Genomic DNA, 22,503 nt, shown 5'->3' with positions numbered 1-22,503 from the left:
GTGGGTTTGTTTTAAGTCAACCCCTGTTCTTTGAGGTTAAACAAAACCCCAGATTTTTGCCTGAACGCATTTCCAGTCTTCAAGGTCCTCTCAGATCTTCTAACAAAGAACTGTATGAGAACTTGTATCTGGTAGAAGGACTTATATCTGATAAGATCAACCTAAATTAAAATATAAAGTAGCTTTTTCACACCACAGTGCCTATTCCCCCTCACATCACTTGCCCTTTCTGCTCTATTACCATTATCATCATTTACAGAGATGAGACACAAAGAGACTGCCAGCATACTGTGGTTCCCCGTGGTAGCAATTGTAAAAAGTACATCTAACAACTCCCAAAACTTAAAGTCAAAAAGGAAAGAAAAAGAAAAAAAAAAGGAAATATTATTTCCCCCTTTCTTAAGTGCAAAGACTTGAAGGCCAGACCCTCCTAAGGGGGTTAGACTGGTAGAAGCAAGAACTGCACTCTGCTCATTTACGTACCATCTCAAGGCTTTGGCCAGTAGACCAATCTTACCAGTTTTCAGTCTCCTTGTCATCTTCTTCAGAAGACTGTTTCATATCACTTCTTCTGGATTTCTGCTGGATCCCAGCCTGGCTCAGTTTAAAGCTGCCTTGGAAGAGGCAATGTTCTGCCAAGCAAATAGCTCCAGGGACAGCCAACATGAAGCACACAGATAATGATACGCATTCGGAAAGTGTGTTGTGGTTTGGAGCAGGGGAGGGAGAAGCTGCCAGAGCTTTTGCAAAGTCACAAGGTTAAGTCATGTCTGCAATGGAGACTCTCAGAAAAACACAGCAGAACAATAACCCTCACAGGCAGCAGCCTAAGGACCACTGCTGCACAACCTCTCAAATAAGAGTACCCAAACAGGAGCATAAAAGTATATGCTGTTTGAAATGTACTAACATCATCAGTTGATTCGCTGCACACAATGAGATGGGGAATTTATGAACAGTTTTCTACCCATGGGTGAAATTGCCACTCAAAGTTTTTTGCTTTTGTATCGTTCACAGTGCAAGGTACACGCTGTCATCTACTTGCTGGGAAGCCTCTGTCTCCCTCTCACTTACCAGACTAGGGGGAAAAAAAACAAAGAAAAGCAGGTGAGGAGAGACTAAGAAGGTTGTTCAGATTTATTTAGTCCTGTCTCCTTATCATCCAGGAAGATATAATAATACGGGAAGAACTATTTAAGAAAGACAAAACAGAACTGCAAAGCAGGATTTTGGTAAGGACACACTGCAGAAACAAAGATGAAGTTTCATAAAACAAAACACTGGGCAGGAGCAGGCTAAATCAAACCAGTCCTGATATTCTCCCTAGGTACATGAATATGAGATGGTAGTGGACAACCTAATGCCCCATACATGCCCAGCCTCCCTCACCTTGGCTGCCTGACTGCCTGTCCCTGCCCAAAGCCAGAGCTTCCAGCATTTCCTAGCATCAAGTCTCCTAACGTACTATAAAAAAGCATGTTAGAAAAGGTTAAGGATCAAACGTGCTCTATGCACAGACCCACTGACGTTAGGAAAAAGTGAAAGTAGCTTAACTGAAAACAAAAGTGACCCTGGCTGGCTGTCAGAGAAAGCCTTATGACTAGAAGAGTAACAAAGGACTGCAGCTGGGCTCCTGGGAGGCACTTTTAGTTGAGGTTTTCAAAAACAGATCAAACCAAAAGAACCTAGAAAGAACGAACCACGTATTTGTGACCATGCCCTCATGTAATGTAATTCACTATAAATTGATTATATATCCTGTTCATCTAATTCCCTTCTACCCCTATTGCTCTACAGAAGCAATCCTAGCCATTAACAAATTACGACTTTACCTTCAAGGAAAAAAAAAAAAAAAAAAATCCTAACATTTGCTTTAATTCTGAGCTTCCTCACAGAAATATGCAGGCTTACTGGTTTTAGGAGTCAGAGGGTTCATGCTTTTGAGTTCCTCTCTGCAACAGTGACAACAGAAAGTTTAAATTATTTTAAACGAGAACAAGAAAGAAACTCCAAGACTTTGCATTGACGAAAACATCCAAGTGAAATCCACTATAAGAATCAGACTAGAACATTGCAGATTGTAAGCCCTCCGGAGAAATCAGAGACCCTTGAAGATATCTATATAAACTGAACTACTGCTACACCACAACCTCTGCAGGCTCTTAGCCAATAGCAAATAAAATACAATGTAACTGAATTCTCTTATTGCAAGTTAAACTAAACTGATTTACTAAATATTTGCTATTCATGCATGTGGATAGCTACCACAGCCACTTAGCAGCTTGACCACGTGCCCAAATCTTTCAACAGAAACTTGTAAGAATCAGCAAAGCCCACAAACCCTGCATGCAAGTAAAAGATTTAGATACCGTAGTCCCACTGGAGAACTGAATTTTATATAGGGTAACACACCTACCTGAATCACAGAAATTTCAGCTCCATGTCACTACATAAATGACTTTGTGACAGTCAAACTTTCCTTTTGAAATACAGTTTTAATATGTTCCCATGTGAAGAATTACAGTATTGCTTAGAGGCAAACATTTCTTTGTGTCAGCAGCAGCTGTTCCTTAAAACCTGTTAAATCCACATTTAATTATCTAGGATTGTTTGTTCATTAAAAATACAAACTTAACAGCACAAAATCCTCTCTCTTCTGTTCTTTGCACTGAGTAAGAAAATGCCAACTCATAATGCTGAGATGCTGCTTCCCATTTTCAGCTCATGGGTCTGGCTCTCGCACACCACCCATGGTAAAGGCACTTTCACGTTAAGTGATACTGTTGTACTGATATTTACTCCGTAACTGGTAATTCAGGCCTTGAGACAGTTTTTCAGAATTACCTGAGTGCCAAGCACGGTCTTTAGAAAAGACTTTTGAAAGGCTCTTATGCAAGCACCTGAATGCTTTTGAAAACCAAGTATCATGCCTGTGTCCTTTGTGTACAATTCCAATCCTGGCTATGATTACATGATACAAGATAATCCCCATTGACATCAACAGGACCTTCCTCACCAAGATCAGATCATTCCAATTTCTCCTTTTTCATATGCATATTTTTTTCTGTTTTGATTTGAATTTCTTTTGCTTTCATACATTATAGCTTAAATAACATTTGAGATAATCCAACAAAGGATGGTAGTATTTTTTTTCTCCTTCAGTAGAACGTGTGTGAGCTGACTAAAAGCCTAACCACTGACTTGACATGTTTTGCCTTACTCAAGTGCCACTGGAGGATATAATTCCCAGTTGAAGCAAGAGGCCAAAACCAGAACAAACCTTTCTTCAAAATAAAAAATCCTTTTAAGCAGATCCAGCCTTCTCTCCAAATGAAGTAGATTAAGAAAAAAAATCACAAGAATCATCTGTTTCACCAGGGTTCAAACAAGTCTGTTATTTCACCAAACTATTTTTTCTGCTCTATTCCTTAGCATAGATATATATCTCTCTCTATATATATATGTTTCAAGGTGCATTCACCTTCTCCAATGTATTCCTTTTCTTACAAATGAATAGCCTAAATAACATGAGCACTATCATAATGCGTAGCCAAACAGATTACAGAGGGATTCTAATTTTTTTTCTCCATGAAAGCACATCCAGTTAATCAGAAAGACAATTTCTGCATGCAGAGAAAATCTTAAGGTTTGGGGGTCTGATGGGCTGGCAGGGCTGATGGGTTGATCAAAGGGATTTGATAGATTGTGGGTTCTGTGTTTTGATAAGATCAGCACTTACTGTGGAATTACCTGCTAGGCCTTTGGCAGATGAGATACCTTTGTAGCTTTGTGTTAGAGATGCTTAAAATCTCCAGGCTTGCCTGGAAACCTTCTTCAATTCACACAGCTCCTGGAACCACAGTGTAGCTCCCTCCCAGACTGCCCCAGGCAAGGGCGGTCGAGCTGCTAATGCTGAACTATTATCTTTCCCACTTAAGGAAAGGTTAAGCTAGGTAAGTACAAAATTATTTGTATCGGTATGAACTTCTTCCATGTGGTTTACCTATATAATTTTTTTTGCAATGAAAACAGAACACCTTTAACCAAAATCGTGACAGCCCTGCAAGAACTGGGTAGACATCAGTCCAGAGCTACCCATAACATGCACTTATAATTTGGGGCAGACGCCTGGCACAGTTTACTGCCAGCAGAATTCTACGAATTTATCCTAGCAGTGCAACAACCCCAGACTAATCAGCTATTCTACTGCCTAGAGACAACATTCCCCGAACTGACAGCTTGGCTGCTTTTCCATCCTAACCTGCTCCCCTCCCACACTCGTCAGCGTGCTCGCCCCTGTGCTGCTGCAGCCCCAGACCCAGATGTCTCTCTAGGGCAGGGCCTGCTTCTACCTCGCCTCCTTGTGGGGTACTTTGATGTTTCAAGTGCTACCATGACTAAAACAATGCATCGCTCCACAAAAACTCCAGCCCCAGCCTTGTGCAGGAGGAAACAGCTGTACACTTGAAAAATAACCTAAACCTACATGCATCGTGAATGCTGGAGCATAAACTACTACAGTGAAAGGCATTGTTTAATTAAATGTTTGGTCCCTTCTTCCAGATTGAAAATGGCTAGCGGTCCTGATGGCGTGCAAGGCTTCCTTTGTGTATACTTAAAACAATCATTACTGCAGTTTCCTTTAAATCATTCTTCTGGTTCCCCCCTCACACTTCAGACTTAAAAGAGCTAAGAAGAATCATGCTTTTCCCTGCATTATGATTATTTTATTTTTTTTGCAAGCCTGTACTGAATAGAAAAACCCTGTATCAGGCCAGTCAGGTTTCCTGTTCCCCCATAATTGTTCCTAACTGACTTCAAAATGCAAGCGCATTTGTATGCACAGTGAACTTCATAGCAAACACCTGCTTCTTAAAGGCACTGTACACTCTGCTAGCTCCTATAATTTACTGCTTGAGTACATTCTTTCGCTTCATTTTCTGTACACGCAGAAATCAATGTTCAAAATTCAATTACGCTACTTTGCGACAGTTCAAGTGATTTCTCTTATCCCATATTCCTTCTGTATGCAAGAAAAGGAATATGAATCAGACCAAACTTGAGAAACCAGATAATAAGCAGCAGCCTGTTAGATGTCCTTCTTCTTACAGATAATACTAAGTCCATCTGCTCTATGTGGTGAGACTTATGTAGGAAAAATGCATATTAAGATGATGAACCTTAATCCACTGTAGGCAAAGGCAGAAAAAACTCCACCACTTTAAAGAGAATTACATCAATCCACTAGTGGATTAGATAAAAACACACACAGAGAGTATAATCACCTCAAGTTGAGGATGGAAATGGGCACAGCATACATTTATATAACTTTGAAAGACAGGTGAATGCAGGAATAAACACTGGCTTGTATTTTTGTGACTTTTCAAGTGCATGCTTAAACTCCAGTAGAGCAGGCACATAAAAATCTAGCTGTTTTGAATCATCATCAAGAGAAGACACATGGTAGGATTAAATAATACCGAAGAAAATTTCACTTACCCATTTGATTTTGGAGTTTCTTTGGGTGCATTATTTGCTTATGAAAAGTTCTGGATTAATATTCTTGGAGGGAGGGCTCTATAGGCACACTACATGTATGTGACATGCAGCAACCCAAGTATTTCTATATGCTGCCCTACTGACAAGCTTCAACGCTGACCTATCTAATACTCACAGACAAAAAAAAAAAAAAAATTTTTTTAAAAGTTAAAAAAATAAAAAAATAGAGAATGTCATGGGCTCAGATAAAGACTACGCAACAGGAAAAAAAATACACATATATAAGAAAAAAGCTGGGTTTAATTAATTTTCAGTGAACTCAATGCAGGTGATTTAATTCCCTCCCAATCAAACCTTCCTCTCAACAAAGAATGCCAAGTTGGAAGCATGCTTTCCTGCATGACTTCTGCCTTCATCTGGAGTTTCTGCATGCCACAGTAAAAGTTTTGAGCTCTTACGAAAACACAAACAGGACAAATCACTGCAAAGAAAGATAAAACTGAGGAGTACTGAGGAACTTCTTTCCTTTTGACATTTCAAAGATTCCCACCCCAAACATCTTAATTTAACCAAGACCCCTCCAATTTCTGTACAGACACGCACTTATTTATTTAAAAATAAACCTATTCTTTTTCTGACCATCCATGCTGACTTTTGTTCACTTTTTCACAAAGCAGCAGATACCATAAACAAACATGGTCTGCATTGCAGTTTGACTTCAGGAGACAGTTCATGAAACCTGCTTCTATAGCGGATTTTTTCAGGAAAGTGGAAAAAGAGAAAAAACAGCTTTAAGATCACGGAATAAAGATTCAGTCATGAAAGCAACAAATACAGCTTTCACGCTCTGAACAGTCAGATTCAAGATCTGAATGCTGATGAAAGGCCAAGGATGACTAAGAAGAATTTAACTTTTATTTGAAAGGTAGAAAGTTTATACGTTTCTTTTATGTGAACAACATCTAACATCTTCATACAAGATCTAACACATTTTGTTTTCAGCGTCATCATTTGCTAATTGAGCCTGCTCACAGAAAAATAGGGTCCAATTTGGCTCCTCTTGAAGTTGATGCCAAAGCACACCAAAACATCTATTGTCTTCATTGGAAGTGAAACTGGGTCCATAATTTCAAGTATTCCCAAATCAGGGAAAGGCTTTGGTAACTCACTATTGATTTCACAAGAAAAAGACATGTTATTACCAAATCTCTGCCTCAGGAAGAGAACTGGCTTTTGCAGGAACAGCCCAGGGACACTGGAGGAACAGCTGAAGGAATCACAATGCCTAGAGCATTTTCTTTATAGTAAATCTCATCCGTAACCTACCTGTAGCACTGGGAGAGCACAGAATACCCCCCATTTTTGGAGAAAGAGGATTTACAGAGGTGGTTTTAAAGGCATTACAGTTCATCAAGTCTTAACACAGAAGAATAAAATACTACTCAAAATAACCCAGAATAAATGCAGTATCTTTGAGAGACACCAAAAACTTTTGTTTCCAAGTATGATCCCATGGCTTTAGAGCTTCCTATATTGCAGGAGAAGAACGTACATGCTGAAAAAAGAACTGAAGTGTTCAGACAACTTAAACATTGTACACAAAAGGAAAAGGCTTATGGGCATGTGTTTTGGAACACCTAGGTCCTGCTGAGGGACTTTGAGAGAAAAAAAGAATAGGGGGAAGAACATGGCTGAAGAATCTGACACCACTTCAAAACAGAGGCAAAATATTTGATCTTTTGAACTTAAAGGCTTTATTCCATCCTGAAAATATTATTTAAAAACGCCTTTAAGCCCACTCCCTCCTCCCCTACCGAAAGCAGGCAATGCAAATTAAACCTAAAAAGCTGAGGGCAAGTCAGGACACTCACACATCTCTTCAAAAGGTTCCACTACAAGGTCTTGTGGCTTTCTTCCCTTCTTTCAGAGAGGAAACAGTGATATGAGAAAAGTTTTTTTGCAAGTGTAACCATGCTGTTAATTTGCATCTCTCTTTCATTTGCACGGGGCCTTTTTTCTTCTGATCATCAGTACTGAACTTAGGCTACCTTTCTCCCATGACCTCTTCTAAAGTGTCCTCATTTCCTGTGAAGGGAGATCCAGGCACAGTTGTCAGGAACATGCACTGCATGGTCCCCAATATAAACAGCTCAGGTTCGGACGTTCAAACCAACTTTCAACATTACCCAGCACCTTCAAAGCACTCCGACACGTATCACTCACCCCTTACAGTCATGCTGTGACAATCAGAATTATGACAGTCGGAGACTCAGCTTTCTTTTACTCTGGCATATTGAATAAACAAACCAACCATACAGACAAAAGATCGTCTCTCAGCATCAAGCAGACTTCAGATGACCCCCAAAGGGGGAACACAGCGTAGAAGTGGCCAGTTGCACCACTTAGCCCAGGGTCCAACAGTCTCCTTGCACTCCCTCAAGTTGTCTTCCCAGGCAGTACAAGCACAGCCACAGAACACCACAGGAAACAAGAATCTGACAGTTTCTCAGCATGAACAAAAACTGGAAAAGTAGTAGCAGTCATGGCTTTCCAGTGCCATCTGGTTCTGACACATGACTTCCTTTCCCTTCTACAGCCCTGATGAGAAGATTACGCTACTTCATAAACAACAACCACCTTCTATACCATAGGTAAATAGATAACACCACCGAAACAGATTTAAAGCAGAGGCAAGGCCCAATGCAATATTCTTCTGTCTTTGGTGTTGGCCAACATCAGCTAGTTTTGAGGACAGTTTAAGATGCCCCCAGTAGGAACACGTGGAAAGTCTGCTTTCATATTACATGTCATACCACTATTTAGAGATTACCTCTTTTCAGATAAATAATCATTTGTTTCAAGTTGTAAGTCAGTGTTGAACTCACTCCTCGTTACTCATGTAAGTGTTATTCCTCATTTTTTTTTAATTCTCACTAGCTAGTTTCACCAGTTTGCTGAGGTACTCATGCATGGCATAAAAAAAAAAAAGGTGTATTTTCCTTTGTGGTTCTGAGTGTAGCCCCTTATAAAGACAACTATTTTTCTGGTATTCTGAGGAGAAAAAGAGCTAAAACCCATTACATTCCTTCTAGCCACCATTCATCTACCAAATAGGAAAGAAGTTTGTTGCAATTTTTTTACATTGTGACACTGAGAATCTGAATAAAACTGAAGATTCAAAACCAGAACTGTAATTTTTCCATATCTAATTTATTTAAAAGATTAATAATAATAAACTAGATCTTCAATATTTAATAAATAAGAAATGGGTATTACCATAGACAGAAAATATTTTTGGTTACACTACAAATAACTTATTGTCAGATAGAAACGAGAACTTGCAGTGAAATATATAGAATGTGGAAAACAAGAACCAGGTCCAGTGTTTTTCATCTGGATGATCTTTTTTCTGGCTCAACCCTGCAAGATGCTCAACTGCCTTCAGTTCTGCAAAGTGTTAAAGCATGTGCTTACATACATTAGTAGCCATGCCAAATTTTACCACTAATTACATAGGGAAACTGACGTTTTCTGCCTTCCAAATACTTTTCATGCAATTGAGATATAAAAGATCCTCCTTTTCCATTACCAAAAGGCATTTCATCTCACACAGCCAAAGAATTTATCCCTCAGTGCACTCAGTTCTCATTTTCCTCAGAATACAGGAAAGATAGCAAAGTGCTGAGCCACTTATTATCAAACTGGCTCACTCAACCACATACAGATTTTACCCACACACCCAAAACTTCAAGAACTAGGAGAAGACAGAGTGTCTTCTTTCCAGGCTTATAGAGAGCAATTTGTAACCCTGCAAAGTTTAAAATGTAAATATTGACAAATAAATAAGTACATGAACCATACAAAATATAGCGCACTTTTTCCTCCACATTAGTAACCATCCATGATTATGACTTTATTATATATTTCAAATGTAAGCAGAAAGAGCAGTTGGATTTCACAGAATGTAAAGGATTCCCCTTATTAAATATAACTAATAATACCTGATAGGAGGGAGGACTTGCCACTTGCATGCGCCTCCCTCATGTCACACCAAGACAAAATAAAAAAAAATTCACATGAAAGAAGGGTTTGTTTAAAAGGAATCCTTAAAAACCTCCAAAACTTCTAACAACAAAGCTTTAACATAATAACCCTGGTACTATAGGTTAATGATGCATTCAACTCACTAACATCTTTTCAACTCACTGAAGTCTTCCATGAAAAAGATCAAAAAAACTCTAGCTGGGTATTTTAAATTTTAGTTGTTATTTTCGATAGTGATGATTTGTACTATCAATTCAAAGAAACTACTGAGGTGTCCTTTTTCCAGCTCTGGAAAGGTACTACTAGAATTACATTTCACGAAAGGTCTCTTCCCTTGTCATCACAGCATTTATTTTCCTCTCTCACTCATATTCCCAGGTGTTTTTCTCTCTGTTTCTAACCTCCCCAATACTACTGGTTTTCTTTCCCTTTCCTCAAACAAAGAACGCTGGCTGTGTGATTACTGCTCCCTGTGTCCCCTTTTACACCTGAGACTGGGCCATCCTGACCCATTTTCTTACGGGTAAGCACCCCCTCCTAAAGAGTCACCAAACACAGGCTACCTCAGACCAGTGGGACAACAGGCAAAACAAGGTATGGTATACTTATGGTCATACTGAAATTTTAGCTTAAAATAAAAAAGTAAATCAATATTTACAGTCACAAGCCAAGCAATACAGCCTTCTATCACAGAGACAAAAAAGCACAATTCCCATTTGGCAAAACAGGCAGTTTTTCCCCCCTAATGCTACAGCAAAACCAAAGGAGCAGAGCTCTCATTTTGCAATGTTTCTATTGGTTTTCCACTTCTAAATAATAGCACAGGTTGACCCCAAGCATGTCCCTTTGACCTTAGTGCTGACAGTGCTCAACCGTCCCCAACACAGGATGCAAAGGCAGAATGGGAAAAAAAGCATAATCAATACTGAAATTACAATCTTCATTTTAAACTATGAAAATAAATTGGTATGCAGCAAGCACAAGACCTGATCAAAAAGGCAGTATCTAAAATACATACTAAAAATGCAGTCTGCAAAATTCTACCCAGATATTGATTATTCATTTGCAAAGATCTCACTTTTGAATAAAATGCAGCTATTATAGCTGCTCTCTCATTACAAAAATTAAATCCTCTTGAGCAAAGTAACAGTTTAAATAAAAAAAAAAAACTGTCAAGAATGAAGAAAGGAGAATGCATCAGTAATCTCTCATCTTTCTATCAAAAATATGGATATTAGCAATCATGCAACATGACTAATAACTTCTCGTTTTCTCATACGTGTTCAATACCATCTTGGCAACAGATATTTTACAGTGTGAAGTGACATAAAACTATAGCTTCTTAATGAAATCCTCTTCATGAAGCACCTTTCAAATTATTCAGTCTCTTCAAGAGCTCCCCTCATACAACATACAAGCAGTTTTCATTATTGAGGGGAAAGGCTGCAATTCTGCAGCTGAATTTTAGTTTACAACTTTAAAAAACTGAAATTAATAAATTATCAACAGATGGTATTTAACTGCACTAAATACTCTAATGTAAGAAATTCTCAATCCGAGTTACAAAAATACAAAAAGCATATAATAAGAAGGCTGCCTCACACAGCTTACATTTGCCCTGGTTATATTAAGAAATCATTGCTCATTGAAACCAGCAAAACAGACCCCTCTGACAATATTATTGCTCAAACCTCAGGTCAACTAAGAGGTAACTTCATTTAAAAGTTAATGGATTTCCTTCTTGCTGTCATGCTGGTTTCATTAATTTAGTTAAGTGCACCTAGGGAAAATAAAATGTCTCAATGTTCATTATTCCCTGGGGTATTCAAAATTGCTGGTCTCATCTGTAAAGACACTGGTGAAATTAGTAATCTATTTCAAATATGTGAAAGTAATTTTGAGAAGTAGTTAATAGCAAGGTTCATGAGCCCTTTTGTTCCTTTAATTCTTTTTTAACCAGAATTGAGCACTATTTCAGTCCATTTTTAGAGAACTGAAACAGTGCACAATCCCACATCCACCATCTTGTACTCAGTGTGCAATCAGATGACTATTTTACATCCCTAAGTGAAATTTAAGAAAGAACAGCATCTTTCTAACATGAAAGTGCTATGGACTACCATTAATTTATATTTTTGTTAAAAAAAAAAAACGATGCTTTTGTTACAAAGAATCCTCAGATGTACTGTAACTATGACATTAAAGAAGAAAACATGTACTTATTTACACTTGAACTTGACAATATTATCTGTTTAGTCTCCTTGCTGTTGTGCAAAATATGCACACATAACAGAAAACTGTAGCTTTATAAAGACAAGAAACTACGAGGTTGTCAACAAGACTTAGAATGGTATTGGTTTTTCTAAATACAGTTTTCAGTGTTTAAAAAAAACCAAAAAGATATTGGTTGTGTCCTTTTAAGCAATTCACTTTTCGTTAACTATTCTTTTCAAAACAACATTCTGAATATCTAGAAGAATCTGCCTTGAAAATATCTGTTGATCAATAACAAACAGGGCAAAGGGCAGAATACGATTTAGTATATTTAAGCTTCAGTATTACAGTTTAGTAATTACTGCAGGTGGTAAGCAAATTACCATAGGTGGAAAGCAACTGCAATCTACCATTAAAAAGATTTTTAGGATTTCTGAAATAATGTACCTGCATAATTAAGAAAATTTCTCACAGAAAGATGCTTTCCTTTTTAAAAAATGTAGAAGTATAAACCAGCAGACATCACTGTCACAAAGAATACACTCCGTATTCACACAGCAAATGACTACCAATTTGACTTTTAATGCCAACTCGCAATTAGAATAATGAACACAATGTAAGATCTTTCTATTCATAGGGCTCTATTTCCTGCTGACACGTGCATTCATTAAGCATTTTCACCAGGGAAGAAAATAGGAGCCTGCCATTCCCATATCAACTTTGTGGAGTCTCCAGAGATAAATTAGCTTGATCCCAAAGTGCACACCGCATTTTCTGTATGCACTAAATTTTGAAGGCATGAAGCCTGGGACATTTTGAACTGCTCAGGTTCAAAAAAAAAACAAAAAAAAAAAAACCCAAACAACTTCACTGGGGCATGAAAAAAAGAAGAAGAATGCCAGAATAATCCCCAGAAAACCTTATAAGAAATGGCATGTTTACCTATTTCTATATATTGCACTAAATCATATTGTCAATTATTCCATAAGTTTCTTAACAAAATATATCACACTATGATGAACCCACTCACGCTTTTTACATCTGAAGTCATTTAACTCAGTTCCTAACCTCAGTCACTCACTATTTCAGGTACTTTTATGTATGTGGGTTTTTTGTTTATTTTTTAAACCACGTTGAGATGTTGAAGCCTGTTTTTAGATTGTTGGATCTAATTTTGTTAAATTCCCAGTAAATCATCATGAGGAAAAATCTGTCTGCTTATTTCCCAGGTAAAAACCACACACTTTTCTTGGAGACTGAGTACCTTATTCAGAGATTCGACCTGTAAGCGTAGCTTACAAACCATGAGATGCACCTCTGTATGAGGGGCCACATATGGAGTGCCAGTCAGCCCTGTATATCACAGAAGTGCCAATTAACACCTTAACATACCAAGTGAGTGGTATGGTGGCCAGAATATCACTACTAGGTGTTACTACCTAATAAACTCATGTTACAGAACATATCACAGAATCACAGAATGGTAGGGGTTGGAAGGGACCTCTGGAGATCATCTAGTCCAACCCCCCTGCCAGGGCAGGGTCACCTAGAGCAGGTTGCACAGGAACAGACATTCAAAACACAGGTGGGTTTTGAATGTCTCCAGAGACGGAGACTCCACCACCTCTCTGGGCAGCCTGTTCCAGTGCTCTACCACCCTCAAAGTAAAGAAGTTCCTCCTCATGTTTAGGTGGAACTTCCTATGCTCAAGTTTGAGCCCGTTACCTCTTGTCCTGTTGCCGGGCACCACTGAAAAGAGCCTGGCCCCATCCTCCTGACACCCACCCTTTAAGTATTTATAAGTGTTGATAAGGTCCCCCCTCAGTCTTCTTTTTTCCAGACTGAAAAGACCCAAATCCCTCAATATGCTGTAAATGGTGTCTTCAGGAAGAATTAGTGTATCTATCCTATTCATCACTTCTCTTATAATGAAACTTTGCTGTTGGCCCATCACACATGTCATATTAAATAGGACTTAGCACATAAATAGTGCTCAGAGAGGAATTTCAAGGAATACTTCAAAAGTACAATGACCAGATGGCTCAAGACTAATTAGAGAGCTTGCTCACTGGAGAAGTAGGTGTTGTTTTTTTGAAGAACTTTATTCCCACCAAAGAGATACAAACATAAAATAGAGATGTTTCATAATATTTTTCTTCAGGAAAAAGAATACAAACATTTGCCTTAAATAATGTTCTGAAGAAAAATAAGTAAAAGAGTTGTTAAATTCCTGTTACATACTCATTACACGTTGACAATTCTTTGTGAAACAGCTAATCACAAATAGGCTTCATAGCAGTATTTTCTAAGGGCCCACAGAGGTTTCCTGGACCTCCAATAACAAGTTTGTGCAGCAAGGCACATCAGTCTCCTTCTGCGAGGACAATTACTCCAATGCTTAAGAGTCAAAATATGTAATGCCCACAACCCATCAGTTAGGCATCATGTCATAACACTATTGACATGTCTTGTGACATCAACAAAGAACCTATACCTACTTATGGCACTTTTACAGTACCATAAAAATACCTAAATTACTGTTTAATCTATGTGAAGATGAGTCAAAATAACAGTCCTAGAAGAGTGATTATTTTTTTATTTAACAGCTGATTCTTACCATATTCATAGCAACAGTCTGTTAAAAACCCATTTCCTAACTGGCATCTTGAACATCCTTTTTAGAGGAAAAGCTGCCACAATTTAAGACCATATACCTTCATTAGACAAACTGTACCAGAACCTGGTGCATACCCTCTGTTAATCCAAAATTGTTTAGATGAACAATTGCCATTGCTTTATCATTTCAAAACGTGTACTCTACAAAATATCTCTCACTGATAATGTACTATAGGGAAACATAAAAAATGAGATTATGAGATATCTGATGCCATTTCCTCATTATCTAGCTATTACCAGCCTACTGTAAACCAGAAGGCTAGAGAGCCAGCTTCCACATTTTCATACAACACTGCTCTGAACTTAAAACACAAAAATGTAAAGGGAAAACAAGCAAGACAGCACAGTGAGAAAACAGAAAGAAACTATGAGAAGCAAAAGTCAGTTTGAGCAATTACAAGGAAGAAATCATCACCAACTCCTCCAGACAGCATGGCCTACGGCAGACTGGTCAGCTGCTACCAGCCTAGAGGAACTTTATTCCTGGCCCTCATGTTGACCTGTTGCACGACCTTGGAAAAGTCACTCAACCTCTTTGCACCTCAACTTCCCCACTTGGAACCAGAAAAAAACAATCCTTTCCTGCCCCTAACAAGCTCTTTGAAGTCCACAGAGAAGAGACAAGTATCTCTAAATTGCACTCAAATTCTTAGTCTTGTGCCACCTCTGCTCATTAGTTTAATTTGAAGTATAACTGAAAGCCCACCGTAGTCCCAAGAATGTGTTAATAAAACCAGTAATTCAATAATGTCATATTTGGCTGCATATAGTTGCTGTCAAGCATAGCAAGCCAGAAATAACCACCATGCAAACTAAGCAATGCATCTTCAAAACTCTACATCAGTTCAGAAACAAGCATCTACTTCATGCTTTTATTTCAAATTCAATGAAGAAATGAAGTTGCTTAGGACTCCTAAAGTCAGAGAGCTCAGTCTTCCACCCTTCAAAGCAAATAAGACTAAATCCACTAATATTGAGTAAGTATACAGACAGTAAATAGCTATTAATTTGTGGTTTTTATTTCTAGCAGACGTTGTCTGCTTGGGCAAAAAAGAAGGGAATGAAGTTTCCTGTATAACCACTTAAAATCTCTGCTCATGTAATACTTCAAGATTTGTGAAACCATACATTTCCTGTGTAGCTGTGAGCCCAATTAGAAGTGTGAAGACAAAAGAAAGATTACATCCTGAATCTGAAGTTCTGAGGGTATCTTTGTTTTAAAATAAAATACATAAGAACATTTATAATCTGTAACTCAGTGCCAAAGCTGAAATTCTATAAAAACAAATACGGGACTCTGCATTTTCAGACATGTACACGCTAACAAAAGAATTAAAACAAAACATTCATATTTCAAGGTTAAAGTGCCAAATGACAGAACATGGCAAATTTTAAGTTCTGTTTTACTTAGAAATAATCATGTAACTTCAGTGGAAACCTGCAGAACACAAACAACACGAATGCTCCCTCAGCAGTTTAAAAGGGCATAAGCCAGGGCTCTGTTGAAAGAGCCTGTTCTGCCCTCCTCCAGCTGTGAAGCAGATCAGGGCACCATTCCAGCCACAGACTAACCCAGCAAAAGCAAAAACCAGTGGTTACCCTTCAGCTGGACTTGGGCTGCTCTTCACACGCAGCTGCACAAACACTCGTGCGTGTACAAAGGCAAGGGAGAACACAATGGTGGAAACCATTGACATGGGGAGAGCTATGCAGTTCCTCTCTGTAGGCTTTCGAAGGCTCATGGAGTTACACTGCTGGGGTGTGGCTTCACATTATACAAATTTAATTTAAAAAAAAAAAAACAAAAACAAACAGGCTGCTACAAAAAAGGAGATTCTCCTTTCCCTGAAGTTCACTGCTGTGCACTTTCAGCGCCTATCCCAAAATGTTAACAAACTACTACTTTTCTGTCAGATCCACACACTGTCCCAACTGACTCTACGATTCCTCCACGGTCAGATTTGAGACAGAGAAGGAGCAGGTGGAAGGGGTGAAATCTTTAGCATCATACCACATTCAGATCGCGCTAAGAATGGCAGGAAACCACACCCTCATCCAAACCTAGATGGTTCCCAGCACTGTAAATCACGCATTCTTAAAAAGTAGTTACATCTTCAGACCCTTTCTTTCCCATGGGACGTTAATTTTTATTAGACTCTGCACAAACCCATCATCTTTCAGGCTTTGGATTCACGAAGCTAACCGTAGGACTATCTTTGCAGCTTATTCTTTTAATACACGTTTTCTGCAACTGCATATTTACAGGCAAGAAAAGTGTATGTGCATGCATAACAACATACATAGCCACATCTGCACATATAAAGTGAAGTTTTTCAGAAGTGTCTAAACTTAGACCTCAAATACCCTACGTAGGTACTGAATTCCAGCATCACAGTGATTTGCTTACTCCTCTGTGCTAAGCATGGATTTACGAGCCTATTTATGAGCAGGCAGTTGGTTCAGCAAAGCTTGACAATTCTCCATGCATGTAGAGCTGGTAGCACCTCAGATTATAGTTAAAATTATATTATTAAATTTAGACCCTCCCCTCCCCCTTTAGGTCTTCCTTTCCCCAGTTGCTTCACCAAACTTTAATCATTCACGCTGAAACATACAGGCATACAGATTTCTATACTTTGAATTTCTAAGGTAAAATAGATCAGCCGTTTCCAAGAATAGATTTTAGAAGAACTAATTTTTTTTCTTTTTCTTTTTTTCCTGATCCAACACTGAAACCACGTTCCTACATGGCTAATAAATTCAAGTCTCTGGCTTTTCGAACAAGGGCTTCGAGTGCCTGAGAGATGCCATTTGCTGTCATCAGGCTTAACCAAACAGGACCAAGTTAAGGGCCTTTAGAAAAATCTTAGTTTTCACATGCTCTGTCAGGGCTCATTAGCGTTTGGCAGCTGACGACTTTGAAGAGCTCACCCGCCCCGAGCCTGCTGCAGGAGCCCCAGAGCTTTTCCCACCGACCCGGCCACGGGGCTGCAGACGCGGATAGAACTTCTTCACACGCCCGCACCCCTCCGCCCGGGAGCGGCTGCCCCGCCAGCCCCGGGGCCGGGGGGAGGCTCCGAGCTCTGCCCCGAGGCAGCCGCGGCCGGAGGCGGAGGGAGAGGGGAGTGACTCAACGCGGGTGCGCAGCACCCCCTCTACACAGCCGCCCCTCCCTGTATTTTTTTTTTGGTAGAAGGCATAGAAAAATACTTGTGCAGGGTGTCCCGAGAGCTCTGGAGCGGTCCGCACCTGCTCACTTAAAGGAGCATCTCAAAGTCTCCAAAGCCACCTCTGCCCCCACCGGCACGCCTCTTCCCCATTCATCTGTCCCTTGCGCGACAAAGTTACGAAGTTGTTTTTTTGTTTTCGCCTCCCGCGGGATCCCGAAAACCCTTTTTTTTCCTATCGCCGCTCCCTCCCCGGCTGCCGAAAGGAGGTGGGGAGGCGGAGGCCGCCAGGCAGCCGCACCGCGGGGCGCGGAGCCCGGCCCCGGGGCAGGCGGAGGTGTTGGCGGGGGGGATCCTCCGTCCGCCCTTACCTTGATGCCCTGCTGCTGGGTGGTCAGGGTCAGCTTGGACTCGTCCAGGAGCAGAACCTCGCAGTAAAATTCCTCCGGGACTGCGCAGAAACAGCCCATGCCTGCTGCGATGGCCGGGGACGGGGCGGGCAGGCGGGAAGAGCCCCGAGCGGCGGCGGCGGAGAGGGGCTGAAGCGCAGCCGGGGCTTGGGCCGCGCCCGGCTCCGCGCCCGGCTCCGCGCCCCGCCGCAGCGGCTGGAGACCGGCGGCTGCTAGGGCGCAGCGCCCAGCCCCACGGGGCGGCCCGCCGCCGCCATCCCGCGGAAGAGGCTGGACGGGGGGTGCCGGGCGCTCCCTATGGGAAAAGGAGGAGGGGAAAAAAAAAAAAAAAGACCGGCGGCTTTTTAGGAAGGAGCCCGGAGCGCGCAGCCCTCGCCCGCGGCTGGCTGTCACGGCGGCTCCCCCGCCGCTGCCGCCCTGGGGAGGTACCGAGCCGCCCACCCGCCCCGTCCCCCGCCCCGTCCGCGCACGTTTCCGCGCCTCCTCTTTGTGTGGAGGAGCGGGCGCCGGGGGAGCCCTCTCCGCCGCCGCGGTCGGGGACGGGGCGGGAGGGTGCGGGTCTCCCCGCCCGGCGAACGCGTTACCTCCGGCCGCGGACCCAGCTAGCGGAGCTGGGGGGCGGCGGTGCCCGGCGGGCGCGGGGCTGGCGTCCCCCGGCTGCCCGCCGCCGTGTAGGGAGGGCGCCGGCCGCCGCTCGCCTCCTCCCCCGGTAGGGGCGGAGGGATGGGGGGGGTGAGGGGGAGCTCCGCCGGGCGCCGGGACCGACCCAGCCGACGGGCAGCCGCCGTCCGCCTCCTGCCGTCCGCCGCGCAGGGCTCCCCCCGAGAGGGCGGGCGGGCGTCGGCGGGAGGACCGGGGGCGGCTTGGAGACGGAGGCCGGTAGACGGCACCTGCCAGGCCGAGGAGCCGCCGCCGGTGGGCTGGATGCTCCGCGCCCGCCCCCCTGGCACCGCCACCGGCGCAGCCCGCGGACCGACCACGCAACACCGCGCCGCATCTGACGGTACCCCCCCGGCATCCCAGGGCCGGGACCGGACCCTCGCTTGCCCTCTCTCGCGGCTCAGCGGTGCCGGTGGTGGGGTGGGGGCGATGCTCCCGGTGCCGGTCCGGACCCCTGGGTGCCCCCGCCGGCTCCTGCCGCCGCCGCCCCCCCCGCTGGCCGCGGCCGCGCACGCCGCGGCACCACTGACCCCTGCTGGGCCGCGGGGGCGGGCGGCGTGTCCCGCTGGGGTCTCCCCGGGGGGGTCAGGTCGGGGAGCCGGTGTTGTTGAAGCCGGCGGGGAAGGGCTTCAGGGGACACCGGTGAGGGTCCAGGAGGGGCCGACTTTGAAAGTAGCCTTGGCAGGAAATGTTTTCCCCAGCATGCTGTTAAATAATGAGATTGCCACAGATACATTTAATTTAAAAAGCAACAGACCTGTCGTATTAGGAAAAAAAACCAAAACAGACAAGGTAGAACATAAAAGAACTTGCAACAGCCTTTGCAGTTCCTGTCTATAGTTTCTGGAGCACACACCAGTCTACCTTTGTATTTCAGTTGCTGCACGCATCTATACTCTATGATTTTTCACCCTCAGGCAGAAAGTTAAGCCCTGATCCCACAAGTGCCTCCGCATTTGCTTAAGTTTGCATGCATGAGTCGTCCTGTTGAAGATCATACGAAGTTTGCATGTGCAAATTTAAGAATATGCATAAATGTTTTTCTTACGATAGCTAACTTGCTCATACGGCATAAGAGAGGGCAGAAGGATATTTCTCACTTGACAAACTCCACTACATAGGTTGGTAAGTGGCACAGAGAATGATATCTCTGCTTTCAAACACCTGCCCTAAATAAAACTGTCCTATTCCCAGGAAATACCACTTCCATTTTCTTGTTTGGTGCAGGTAGTATTTAAACTTGGGCAGTGGGGTGTTGGGATCTCTGTATCCATCCTGTAGCTGCAAAAACAGTGTTCCATGAGCACTGTGAAGATCAGAACAAAAAACACTATATATGTTCACAAAAATACAGCATGAAGTCATGCAAAAGCTTAAAAATTCAAGATCCTAACCTTTTTTGTCGGGCAATATATACCCAATGAGAATATCATCCAGACAGCACAAGAAATTTAGATAAATTTATTCCTGGTTTTCTAAACACATTTTTCAAACATCGTTCTTGAATCCTGACAGCGGACAGTTTTCTAGGGAACAGATGGTTCCTTTTTCCCTCTACTTAGTCTATTTAGATCCATATATCATGCACATCATGACATAAATTACCCCCTAAGTCAGTTAAAGTCATTATATATGTATAAATCACTGATTAATCAAGTGAGAGGGAGGGCTCAGTGAACTCAAAACCCGTTTTAAAACCTTTAATTATAATTTTAAAATGGCTCATATAGCTTCATCACAATCCCACAGCTGAGTGGTTTAAATCAAGACCAGTCTTGGTTATAAGCAGTCCAGTGAAGTACTTCACGTCTTCTGTTTTTGAAGATTCATTTCGCGCTACTGCACATTAGCTGAGTGGTCCACAGGGAATATATAAAATATGCACTCATCTTCAGCTGCTGCCAGTGTTGGAGCACAGAGCCATTAACATATGAACTTATCTCCTAAGCAGCTACTGTCAATAGCTAGCCACTGATTCTGCAGCAGTATCAGAACCTAGTATTTGAGGTAAAAATGTGGGAGGAGGTCCTGGCATGAAGAAGTGAGAAAATTAACCAGGGGAGCAGAGGAAGATGGGGTGGGATTTACACTGTGAACCAGTATGGGCCCTGAGGAGCTCCAGAAAGCAGAACTATTATTTATAGGGCCAAAAATGTAGGGCCCAAACTTTGCTTGGAGCTCCATACTACATAAGACCAGCCCTGCCTCAGTATTTCAAGTATCAGGCCAGCCCACAACTTGTGAGAAACACAAGATAGTCATCTGTTTTCCAAATCCATTAGGAAACTGAGCTCCTTTTTACTTCCCTCTACAAGAAAAAACACAGGTCAAGCACCACAAAGGAAAACTTTCTGACATAAGCTGTCATCACACAAACACAGACATGTTTAACTCAGGCATGTAAGTACAGGACCAGGGCATAAAGGCATTTTTTGTCCATTTCCTGTTTGATGAGGTATCCACTGTAGCCACTATGATTCAGTACACCTTCATTAAAATGATAAGTTTTAGCTCTAATCAAGTATTTCCAATGTGGTCATATAAACAAGGCACTGAGCACCACAAGGACTTCTACATATGAAGTGGCCTATATCCATATTCTGACATATCTGCAAGGAGACTAGCTGCCCAAAGGAAACAGGTTAGCGTATCTGGTGTCTCACTAATTTTTACACAGTTCTGCTCACAAGCGCTTGCTGCCAGTAGTTCAACATGCAGTAAGAGGCATGATGACTTGTTTTAGCCATTATCTCCATCACTTACTTATCACTGTTATTTACCGATGTGTAGAGATGCAATTCCTGTATCTTATCCATATGAGCAGAAGAAAGCACTGAGGTCTAATGCAAGAAGTTTAAAAGGAAAACAGAAAGCAACAGCACATGCCCCCTGGGCTAAACATACAGATCTGAATGCATCTTCCATTGAAGAAAAAAAATCCTACCAAGACTACTACTGTTCAACAGTTATTGTCCAGTAGGGTCTGGTCTGTTTACAGGAAAGGTAAGGTACAACTCCTTCAGCGGCACTTCACTGCTCTGGTTTGACAAATGCCCACCTGCCCATAAAGCACTGCCCACAGATGTCTGCAGTCCTTCCAGAGAGGTTCTCCAGATGTTCAACATACTATTGAGCTTGTTTGTGCCTCTTCCACCCAAAAAGACGACGAAAGCAAGCAACGCAATAAGAATCATTTCCACATAGCGTTTTGCAGCATTCAGAGGCTGAAGTTTGAGTGTGTTGCAAATGTGCATGAATTCATGTTTCTCACTTCACTGATGAAGGTTATACTTAAAACACATTCATGGATGCTCTCATCTAATGATTTCTCCAACTCTGTTACCACTACAGATCACACACGTATGCATCCACCGCACAGTAAAAACCCATGGTCAAAAACCATTTTAAAAATAAATTTATTCATATATTGATAGTTTTGTATTTCCTCCAAAAATGTATTGACTTCACATTACACTGTATGCAATACACTTAGGGAGCCCTGAAAGTAAGACACGCCAGTCAAGACCACTTAAATATGAGAAATGTTAAATTAAGGCCAATATTCAGATCTATAAGGCAGTAATAATCAGAAGAAAAAAAAAAACACCCACAACTTAAAAGGCCCCAAAGTACGCTTGAACAGCTGATTAAATTTATTCATACTTCCATAGCAATGATCACCTTGAGGACCTCAGAATTGATATGGCAGTGAGTAAAAATCCATTGTTCTTCTTGTTTGCTTGTTTAACCATACCCTAGAAGATTGCGGCACTGCAAACAGACTTAATAATTAAGGAAATCATAAGCATCTCTCACTTTCTGATTTTTTAATA

General features: G+C 41.8%; 1 protein-coding gene across 4 annotated transcripts in view; it reads right to left on the bottom strand.

Annotated features, from left to right (window-relative positions):
• Positions 1-18,205, bottom strand: part of EPB41L4A (erythrocyte membrane protein band 4.1 like 4A) — a 134,050-nt gene extending 115,845 nt beyond the window's left edge. For all 4 annotated transcript variants that reach the window (XM_054185043.1, XM_054185045.1, XM_054185047.1 and 1 more), the window contains exon 1: positions 17,972-18,205. In XM_054185043.1, coding sequence (XP_054041018.1) covers positions 17,972-18,070 — 99 coding nt within the window. In that variant the 5' untranslated portion in view covers positions 18,071-18,205. The remainder of the gene's footprint in view (positions 1-17,971) is intronic.
• Between the last annotated feature and the right edge of the window lie 4,298 nt (positions 18,206-22,503).

The sequence above is a fragment of the Rissa tridactyla genome, chromosome Z (assembly GCF_028500815.1).
Source record: "Rissa tridactyla isolate bRisTri1 chromosome Z, bRisTri1.patW.cur.20221130, whole genome shotgun sequence".
Lineage (NCBI taxonomy): Eukaryota > Metazoa > Chordata > Aves > Charadriiformes > Laridae > Rissa > Rissa tridactyla.
The sequence above is the reverse complement of the archived record's forward strand: the minus strand, read 5'-3'. Positions and strand labels throughout refer to the sequence as shown.